General features: G+C 44.0%; 1 protein-coding gene across 3 annotated transcripts in view; it reads left to right on the top strand.

Moving 5' to 3' along the window:
- Positions 1–11,203, top strand: part of MSRB3 (methionine sulfoxide reductase B3) — a 113,040-nt gene that overhangs the window by 97,571 nt on the left and 4,266 nt on the right. For all 3 annotated transcript variants that reach the window (XM_014519384.2, XM_006022477.3, XM_025202806.1), the window contains one exon: positions 1,957–2,054. In XM_014519384.2, coding sequence (XP_014374870.2) covers positions 1,957–2,054 — 98 coding nt within the window. The remainder of the gene's footprint in view (positions 1–1,956; positions 2,055–11,203) is intronic.

Raw genomic sequence — 11,203 nt, 5'->3', positions numbered from 1 at the left:
ACTCTTTCCGGTTCTGCTCATTGGTTTTGCTATTGTCCTTTTCTTTGCATCAGCAGCACTTAAAATAATACCTTTGGTGTGTCTGGTTTTGCAATGAGTTCTGTGTGGGTAAATCCTATTGATTTTCGTGGGGCTCTTTGTGGGCACAGGGGTTTCTGCTTAGACCTCATTGCAGATTTTGAGCTGTAATACAAATGCCTACTGTATTCAACAAGGTTTTCCTGAAAGGGTGAGAAATGCACTGTCCTGGAGGGTCAGGGTTTTTTTTAATTTCCCCCTACTATGTATTCTTCCTCAGAAACTTTCTTTTACATTTAACTGTTTAAGATATAACTAAAGGTGTGCAGTGTTTTTCCCTGTTTCCACACTTTCCCTGAACATATTGAGACCATTTGATAGCTTCCACACCTCCCTTTACTAAAAATCTTATGGGAAACTGTACATCCTGTATTCATCTATGTGAAATGATTTGTAGCTGCAGCAACATTCTTTAATAACTTACTGCAAGGCATTTTATGAAATCATTAGTAACAAATGTTTAACAGATATTAGGGAAAGGAACAAGGATCTCCGGTATGTGTGGGCATATGTGTATATAGCAAGAGAGTGAGAGCATGTGTACTCATGTTAAAATATATGGGTGAGAGATCTTAAGGGATTGAGCAAGAGAAGCTGGTATTTTGGGGGTTCAGGTGCATATTGGGTGGGTGTTGACATGACCTTTAAAGCCTACCAGAGAGGAGTTTCTATGTGTAGCCCAGCTGCAGGAAATACGGCTCTTTGATAACTAGGTTTGAGTTTTGTTTTTTAGGGAGCTACAGGTATAACAGAATCCATGTAGCTGTGGAATGGGAGTCTGGGACACTGAGAAGAGGTTACAGAGATTCAAGTCCCTCAGTCTGTTCTGGTGAACAATGGGAGATGAGGCAGAGAATGATTAAAAAATAAAGGGGTATTGGTTGTAGCTGTGTTGACCTAAGGACTTTAGCAGACAAGGATGTTTGGGTAAATCTGATATATTTTATTAGACCAACTAAAATAGTTGGAAAAATTGTTCTTTACAAGCTTTCGGGTACAAACGCCCTTCTTCAGGCAGATGCTCCCTGTGCCTGAAAAAAGGGTGTTTGTACCCGAAAGCTTGCAAAGAACAAATTTCCCAACTACTTCAGTTAGTCTAATAAAATATATCAGATTTACCCAAAGGACGTTATCTGCCTAAAAGATAAAGGATCATTCCTCAGATGACTGTGGCCATTTGTTGCAAATTGGGTATATGGCTTTGTAGCTGCTTGGTACCTGAGACTGCTACTGAATGCTCAGGAAGCATCTGTGTGGAAGAACATGTTTCTCCTTGCGTCGGTGGTAACTTGAGTGAGATCTTTTGTTCTGGATCTTATGTCTGTCCCTGCCTTTGTCATCCAGAGATTAGACTACTATAATCTTCTCTGAATAAGACTACACCTGAGAGCACTCAAGTTGAAGTTAGTCTAAAATTTAGCAACTCCCTTATTAAGTGGGCTTTGCACCAGGAGTGCACAATACTAGTGTTCTGCAAACTCTTCTGATTTGGAGCCTCGATAGAATTTAGGGTATTTTTATTGACCATTACAACTTTAAAGTAATTGAATCCGAGTCTTAAATTAACCTGAGCAGCCCTCTCTGAGCTAGATGCTGCAGTTACTGTCAAAGGAGGTGCTTGGCTGGAAAAAGCTTTTGATATAGAAGAGAGGCAACTTATTCCCTGTGTGTGAATAATTTTTATTGAAAGTAAAATATTCTAAGCTCCCTAGGTGATTCAGGAACTGAAGTCACTAAAATGGGATTAAAGCTCCTAAATTACTTCAGGTGTTTTTGTAAGTGTTATGCTCAGTGTGTAATTTTTTTTTTTGAGAGTGATCTGACACAAAGATACCATAGTGCTCTCTTTCTCTTGCTCATCTTGTTCCTCTTTTCCAGGTTGGCCTTCATTCTTCGATGTGATCAGTCCTGATGCAATTACTTTCACTGATGACTTCTCCTATGGGATGCACAGGGTTGAAACATCCTGTAATCAGGTTCGTTGATAGCACACAGAGACCATTTTGATCTTTAAAGGCTGCAAAAATCATTATCTCACATTCTAGTTTCACAGCAAATTGCAAACCTTTTTGTTGCAGTTTAAATACTAAGCATTTTAAGATTTTTATGATGGATCATAGGTATAACAGATGAGTGCCAGTTGGACTGTTTGTTACGCAACATAAACAATATTTACTACAGCATGCATAAATGGTCAGAAGCAATGGTGGCTAGTCTACAAAAATTGCCTTTCTGGAAATCCTGCTGTCCTACCTTTTTAATGGAATAGTTTAGACAAAATTTGGAAGCACTATAACAGAATCTATCATATGCATTACTGAGGCACAGTTTTAACTGAACCTATTCCCAGGGCATACTTAGTGGCATCAGGCAATTCCATTTGTCATAATAACAAAGTCAGTAATGCCAGCATCTCCCAGACTTTCCATTATTTGTCTTCTTTAACTTGCTTGCTTCCTTTGTGCTACTCTGCTTTTTGTGAAGTGAATGGCATAATCATTACCTAGCAAAGAGGGAGACTGCTGACCTGGCACTTAACAAAAACTCCCAGCAGGTCATAGCTATCCAATTCCAGTTGCTTCTGGTAAGGCAGCAACAACTTCCTTTGTGCTGTAAAAATCTGCCTTTCTGTTCCCGGATAGCATTGAGGATGGGTTAATTGATTCATTACTGATGGAATACATTCTTGCTGATCATGCTACACTTATACATAAATAATCAGAGTAAGTAAAGAGACTTTCAGAAATGCTACAGCATTCTAACAGGCCCAATTCTGTTTCCATTTAAATTAAGGGCAACATTTTCATTAACTTGAGTGTGGATTCAGGATTGAACCTAACAAGGCCAAGTCTGAGTCAGTCTGAATGGAAATATCTATGACTACAATTAGAAAAATTGTATTAGTTTTTCCTTGGTAGCATGCAACAGGAAATCCATTTAACATGCTTTTTTAGCAGCTGTGCTCAAAATATTTTAGGAACCCCAGAAGCTCTTCTACCACCCCTTACTGCAAAATACTTTAACACCTTGTAGGAGAATTTATTGCATACACAATATTACTCAATATTAAGGAAACTCAAACTGTGTTGTTTTTATTTCATAATAGAAAGAGGCATTATATGAACTTATATTTCTCACTTCAATTTTCACTTTCTTGAATTGCTTTTGGGGCTTATACATTAAAGTGCTGAGTAGTATTGGATACAACTCTGTCCTACACCTGACACTGAATCAGTTCATGCAGAGCCTGAAAGGAAAAAGTGTTGAAGTAAAAATATAAATTATAAAGTACACGGCAATGTACATTTTAGACTGATAACAGTCGGTGAAATTCTCACCATTGGATGTCCCTGGTATAACCTTAGGGCTAGCAAGCATGGGACAGTAGCTTTTTTTTCAACTAATGAACTTGTCCTCGCTTGTATATAGTTAATAACTGTGATTCTCAACCAGGGTGCTTTGGGGGCCACAAGATGTTAGCACTGTTAGGTGTGCAAACATGATTCACAAAATAAACTTAGCAATTTCAAATAAGAATTGGTAGTGTTAAAAACATTCTGCCCTGTTGTGATCTGTTTGAGCTCTTTGCAACAGAAGAATTGCTCTAATATTTTTTCTGTAGTAAAAAAATGAGTGAAAACTAAGAGTGGCATTTTCCAAGGGGTGTCTTATTCTATGGAGAGGTGCCTTGAGCCTAAAAAGGTTGAGGACCACTAGTTTATTACCTAAGATAAGAGGCAGAGCAATAAGAAATGTTCTCTGTATCATGGGGCAATGTTTAGCTCTTCAATTTTGAGTTAGGATACACTTCTTTAATTAAGTTGATGAACTGATTTTGAGGAAGGCTAATGAATATTCCTGAATGGTCTGGGAGAGAATGTAGTTTCTCTACTGATAGCTAGAACTTTAGGACAGTCTTTTATCCTCAAACTAATGATGACAAGATCTCACAGATTGTCTTCCCCAGCTTTATTGTTATAACTAACCTGAGATGTACAGGACTTAAGACTAATTGGAGGGAAGCCAGTTAGCATGCTGTTGGCAGACATTTCGTGCCAGTTCTCACTGACAGTGACATAAAGGTATTTCTAAAAACCAGAGCAAAGTCAGTTTACCTTCATCATAGAACGCCCTAAATTTTGATCAGTTAATTTGTTTCAAGTAGTTGGCCCGCTGGCTAACTTCATTTTAATGGCTGATAAAATATCCTCACAAATTTGGATTTTTGTTGTTGTTGTCAGGTAAAATCATTCAGACAGAACCGTTGGCTTCCATGGACATATGAGCTGGATCCAGATGTGCAGGCACATGTGGTTTGTGGCACCGCAAACCTCTTTGCAGTGCCACAAACCACATGCATTGCACTTTGAACTATGCAGCGCTGCTACTTTGCAGCGCCAAGGCAAAATTTGCTACCAGGATTTCCTGGGGGCAAAAAAAAACCCAGATAAAAAAGGCGGTACAAAGCATGCCCAAGTGCCATGGGCCAGGACAAACGCAGAACTGAGGGAGCCCCTGTGCTGAGATACCCTGTGCCGCAGCCAAATGGGGAGTGGCACATGGAGAAGGGGGAGGGGGGAAGCAGGCAGCCTTGGGCTACCTGGTTCCCTGTCTCCACATGCTGCAGAGCCCCCATCTTGAGCCACCCTGCTCCCCAGCCAGCTGTTCCCCAGCTGGATGCGGTGCAGTCTGCCTCAAACAGGGGAGCAGGCAGCCCAGGGCTGGCTTCTCCCCTGTCTTTGTGTGCCTCAGCACAGGGGCTCCATTGTGTAGCCCCCGTCTTGAGGCACACTGCACCCCAGACAACCACTCCCTGGCTGGCTGGGGTGCAGCGTGCCTCGAGATGAGGGAGCAGGGAGCCCAGGGCTGGTTGCTGTCTTGTCTCTGCCTGCCTCAGTATGCAGGCTCCCTGCAGCTGGCTGGGGAACAGGGTGCCTTGAGATGGGGCCTCCATGTGCCTCAGTGTGGGAGCTCCACAGCAGAGCCCCTGTGTTGAGGCACATGGAGACAGAGGAGCAGCCAGCCCAGGGCTGCCTGCTCCCCTGTCTCGAGGCCAACTGTGCCCCAGACAGTCAGGGAGAAGCTGGCTGGGGTGCAAGGTGCCACCAGATGGGGGCTCCACAGCTCAGAGCAAGGCTGCCTGTTTCTTCATCTCCATGTGCTGCTCCCCAATTGACTGGGGCACAGGGTGCCTCAGCCTGGGTGCTCCGCAGTGCATGAAGAGGCATGAAGAGGGCAGTGTGTCTTGAGGCAGACCGTGCCTCAGCAAGCCTCTCTGCAGCACATGGAGCTGTGGGACAATGTGTCCTGCTGCAAACTGCACAACTAAGAGCATGCCCTGCAGCACAAAATAGCACCACAAATTTGTTCTGCTATGAATTGTGCTGCTGCAAGCTGATGACCCTGCTTGTGAAGACACAGCCATGGAGGGAACAAGTACTAGGTCTTCTCTAGCTGTTTTAGAGCAGTGTTAATCCATGAAGTAGTGAAAGTGTTGACAATACTTTGCCATAGCCTGTGCTTAGGACCTACTGTATTATTTCACATATCACGTGTCCTCAGATTAGAAATACACCTTGTTTTTGGGAAGGCAGAATGAAGAAAAAAGATTTTTATGGAATTGTGGCTGCATAGAGCTGGGGTAGAGCCTAATGACTTACCCTCCCTTTCATCCATATGCAGAAGGTATGGTTAACCTTTTCATATCTGAATCGGATGCTTTTATCTGAGCAGGGGAAGGAGGTTAAGTGAGCTGAAGAACTTGAAGATTAGGTTTTATTCAGCTGCGAAGGGGTTAAAACAGTAGCTTCTGCCAAAGACCGGACTCTGCTTCTTCTTCCATGTGGTCACTTGGAAGAAGAGAAAGAAAAGAAACAGGAGCTATTTTACATTTTAGGTGTCTCCATACTTCTGTTCTGGGCAGAAAAATAAGCTTCCCTGCCTGAGAGACACACTTTCAGAGGGCTAATTTTGGGTAAAAGGGGTGCATGTGATGTTCAAGTAAATATGGTACATTCATCTGGTAACAGCTTCTATTTAATCGGTAAATAAAACAATGGCAGAAAACCTTCAACTAGACAAGCGTCTGGACTCCTCATACACATAGCTAACCTAAATTAACTAAAACTACTCATGAAAAATACCTGGCCATTACTGTGGCCAACTCAGTGAAAAAGATTTGCTCAATATATTTCAGTGCTCAGAACAGGAACCTAGAGGTGTATAAACATTGAAGTATAGAGAATAATGCTGTAGACTTCATAATGTCATTATGTAAATCAATGGTATGTCTTCATCTAAATCAGGGGTTTTCCACCTTTTTGGGCAGTGTACCCCAGCGGCCAGACAAGGAGCAGTGTACCCCCAGTGGCTGGACATGGAGCAGGGGCAGGGAGGGGGGCCAGATGCGCAGTGGCAACAGCCACTGTGTGCGAGCTTTCCCCACTCCCGTATCCGGCCGGGTGGGTGGTACCTGCACACAAGCACAGGATGGTGCATAGTAGCGCTCTGTCCCTGCCAGCCCATGTGTACCCTGTAGGGCCTTCTCAAGTAACCCTGGGGGTACGCGTACCCTGGGTTGACAACCCTGATCTAATGCTTTGTTCATTTTTAGTCATCCTGTCTCTAAAAGGATCTCGCAGAAAAGGGGGAAAAACATCACGCAAAAATAATAACATTAAATTAGAGGCATGCAAAAATTTCCAGAAGACAAGATACCTACCCCTTATGTTATAAAGAGTGTGTTTCTCAGTCTATAATATTTGGCTAGCTATATGATCTGAAATTCATACCTGGCAGTACATCCAGAATAACAAATGCTTTTACGAGGTACTTTATAGAGCAGTGGTGCTCAGCCCATCCAGCTCTGCGGACCTGCTCCGAAATACTGCCACTGCTTACCCACTGCCAAATTCCAGATCCATTGGGAGCCCCCTGGGCTGGACAGCACAGCTCTGCAGGCCAGATCTTGGTTACCCCGTTAAAGAATATTTAGGTTTCCTCTGGGACCTTAGTCAGAGCTTGCTTGCATTTAACTTTGAGAAGAAATAAACGAGAGGTAATCTGCTAGAGTCGTGTCAAATAAGGTAGAGTAGAGAGAGAATCAAGCAAGCAGTGCCCATTACTCTCAAGATACAACGGGAAGATGGCAAATTAGAGAGATTCATAGATTCATAGATGTTAGGGTCGGAAGGGACCTCAATAGATCACCGAGTCTGACCCCTTGCGATCATCGAGTCCGACCCCCTGCATAGGCAGGAAAGAGTGCTGGGTCTAGATGACCCCAGCTAGATGCCTATCTAACCTCCTCTTGAAGACCCCCAGGGTAGGGGAGAGCACCACCTCCCTTGGGAGCCCGTTCCAGACCTTGGCCACTCGAACTGTGAAGAAGTTCTTCCTAATGTCCAGTCTAAATCTGCTCTCTGCTAGCTTGTGGCCATTATTTCTTGTGACCCCCGGGGGCGCCTGAAAACATCAAACTTTCTGATGCCCAGTTGACCTGTGTCCAACTTGAAGAGGCAGGTGGGCAGATCACAGGGCCAGCTGCCATTTTTGAGGGCTCATCATGGTCAAGGCTCCCCCATACCTCTGATTGGCTGAGGGGCCCAGGTGGCCCCACCCCTTGCTACTGATTGGCTACGAGGGCTGTCCATCATATGACTGCATCCCTCACCACTGATTGGTCGTGAGGGCTTTCTGTCATGCAGCTCCACCCCTTGGCACCAATAGGTAGAAGGGGTGGGGCTGCATGACAGACAGCTTTCAGCCAGTCAGTGGCAAGGGGTGGGGTGGGTTGGGGTGGCAGTCATCTTGGGCTCCACAAATAATTGCTTGGGGACACTTTTTTTCTCCTTTCCATCTGTTTTCCAGAGAAAAGGAGAACAGGCAGGTTCGTCCATGCAGCCAGCTCTTTACAAGCCACTAGCAAACCAGCTGTGGCACCACACCATTTCAGGATCTCTCATTGACTCACTGCTGATTGAAAACATTGCAAACGCCCCCTTCTTGCCTTCAGCTCCGCTTGGCAGGACTGAATAGAGCCAACGGCAGTCTGACCAACAGATGACTCGGTGTGCGATGGTTCCATTCAAAACGCGTGCAGAGCTCCTGGCGTCGCCCGAGTGCATCTTGAGGCAGGCTGTGGTCAGGGCTAAGGGCTTTGGGAATGTTATTTACCTGTTCTCAGAACTGTTAAATCTGGCAGACCTCCCTCCCACCAGCAGCATTAACCACTCACAAATGTAAAACAAACCAATTTACAAAATAAAGACAAATAAAACTATAACCATTACCCAATCCATCAGCAACTTCCTACTAGTGGCACCAGAACTCCCAGGAGATCACACAGGAAGATGGCCTATGGGTAAGAAACATCTTGCAGACACTATAAGGTACAGCTTAACAACACCACATAGTGTATCCATAACATAACCATGTCTTACCCTCCCCAGGGTCCTAAGAATGTGAATCATATATGCAGCTGCAAAAAGACTGATTTTACTACAGGCTAGAAATGCATTGGGATTGATATGGCAGTTCTTGGTGAAACTGAAGGGAAATACTCCTCTCCCTTAGTCAAATCCTCATTAATCTCTTGCAGATGAAAATGTAGTTGCTTTTCCAATAAATGTCCCTCCACCTGCTTGCACCAGTGAAACACCTCTCTTTAAATGCTCCTCAATTAGGGCTCAAACTCAGAGAAAAAATTACCTTTAATATAAAACAAAAGCACTTCCAAGAGTATCTGAGAAACATTTTTTTCAGTTCTGTTAGAAACACATCACCATGGAAATACATAAAATATCAGATATTGGTGACAGATAAACGTCAATTGCAAATGCATCTATGGAATAATACCATATTTACCTGACTCCAAGATGATCATGAATTTAAGCCAGCCCCCCTAATACTTAAATTTTCTACATGGAAAATGTATACTGAAACCATTTCCAGCCTTTTTGTGGATGTGTATATAGTACACAGCAGAGCTGTGCTGAGACGTGCCATGCCTACTCTGCACACGCTAGCCTAAAGCAGTGTCACTACATTAGTGCAGCACCACACCATACCTGTGTGCCAATAAGCTTTGCCTCTTGAAGGAGAAGGATTGGCATGTCTTAGCACAGCATTGCCTTTTGCTATGCAGACATCCTGCTGGCTTGGTAGGGGAGCTGGGGGCTTAACACAGGAGTCCCTCAGGGAGCTGGAGCTTACCATATGTAGAGATTTACCCATGCAGATCTGGCTGCAAGAGTACTTCAGACTATCCCTGGTAAGCTTTATCAGCTCGGGATGTAGACATGCATATACGCAGCTTCTGAAGATTTCTGATAGTCAGAATTTCAGCTTTTATTTTTCTAGACCTCATGATTGGTGAAGAAAAGCCCCCAAACCTATGAAATTTTGTATTGGAGAGTATAAATTGAAGCAGTAATTTCTGCCTGTTCCTGCAGACAGCCTGTGTATGTGGTTGATCAAAGACCATAAGAGCGAGAAAATACTGCAGTAAAAAAGATGGCAAAATATTAGCCATGGGTGCAGAGCTGTTAGGCACCTAAGTAACATGTATAGTTTACTCCCAGTCATGAATAATCAACATTACCGGTTTATCCTATTACTACTGTCAATTAATTAAACATGAAGGATAATGGTCTGTCCTTTATGTTTGCTGTCTGAATATCAGGTCAGTAATTGGTTAGCTGCTTGACTGCTAGTACACGAAGGACTATATGATCTCAGTTGCATCAGTCCAGTTCTCACTGAGATCAGCCAGTTACTTTAATGGGAAGACGTGTTGAGGCCTAATAAAGTAGCATGTTGTCCTGTTCAAGGAAAATGTTTTGTAAGTCCAGGGTTTTATTTTTTTATTTTCCATGACACACTGGAGAAATGAGTGTGTGTAACAAAAAAGTGACTAATCTCAACAAGCTGTTATCAAAATAGCATACAGCTTCTGTTAACGCAGTTATAACAGTGTAATCTTAATTCGTCAGTAGACCAAATGGATCAGCTTTTCTAAATGTCTACTGTCAAGCAAGGTGAATGCCGTGTCTGTTATGGTCAGTAAGATATGGAATATATGTTACATATATGCAACCCACTCATCCAAAACAAAACTTTTATCCGTGAGGAGAGCCTATTTGGGTTTACGTTAGTTTCTTGTGAGCAACAAAGTTATTGCCTCACCCAATTATTTAGCCAGAAATAATTATTGCATTTGAAATATGGAAGTCTTTGAATGATTTCAGATGCATACAATTCTACTACAGCATCGTGCTTTCCCTGCAATGTAATGTAAGGTCTGCAGAGAGATTATTTAGGGCAGGGGAGAGGCAACCTTTTTGGTATGCATGCCACAAATTAGCCTCAGACCCTCCCCGAGTGCCTTTCTGATCCCATTCCTCTGTCTGATCTGCTGCACTGCTTTCTGCTCCCTACTCTGTGTTCCCCACCTGATGTCTTGCTCTGCTTTCTGCTCCCTGCCGTATTTGCTGCCATATTGCCTATCCCCTCCCTGATCTGCTGCACAGCACCTGTGCAGCAGAGGCTGCCCATTCCACTTGTGGCAGTCATGCAGCAGTTTGGCCCAATCAAGGGCTTAGGGCTTTCGCTAATGAAAGGCACATAAGCAATTGTTCAAGTTAGTTTCTTGGGTGACTGTTATCTGCTGCAGGCTGATCTTAAGATGTAAGGGCTAGATCCAGAAGTGGACTTAAAAACTCTTAAACTGAACATGTTGATTGCTAACTTTTAGGTGTGCAGCTCCAGGGTGGAATCTGTAACCTTGAATTAGACATCTAGCCTAGGGACAGACATTATGCATAAACCGGTTTAAGTGATCAGAATTGGGTTTAAACTGCCCCCCCCCCACGCCCCCTCGCTGCTGCAGCTGTGGGCCATCATGGCCCCTGAGGCAGAAGGGGGCGGGGAGGGGGGTTATTCTCCCCTCTACCCTCACTGCCCCTGAGGGGCCGCAGCCAGCTCTGCCCACCCCGACTGCTGCCGAGTGGCAGAATAAGCCCCCTCTTGTCCTCGCTGCCTGATGCCAGAGGAAGAGGGAATAACCCTGTCCTTGACCCCCTCAAGGGGCCCTTCCAGCTGGCGTCTGGCCCTGCCAGATGGGGGC

This window comes from Alligator sinensis, unplaced genomic scaffold, assembly GCF_000455745.1.
Source record: "Alligator sinensis unplaced genomic scaffold, ASM45574v1 scaffold65_1, whole genome shotgun sequence".
In the NCBI taxonomy this organism is placed as follows: Eukaryota; Metazoa; Chordata; order Crocodylia; family Alligatoridae; genus Alligator; species Alligator sinensis.
Note: the sequence above shows the minus strand (reverse complement) of the source record. Positions and strands in the feature narration are given on the sequence as shown.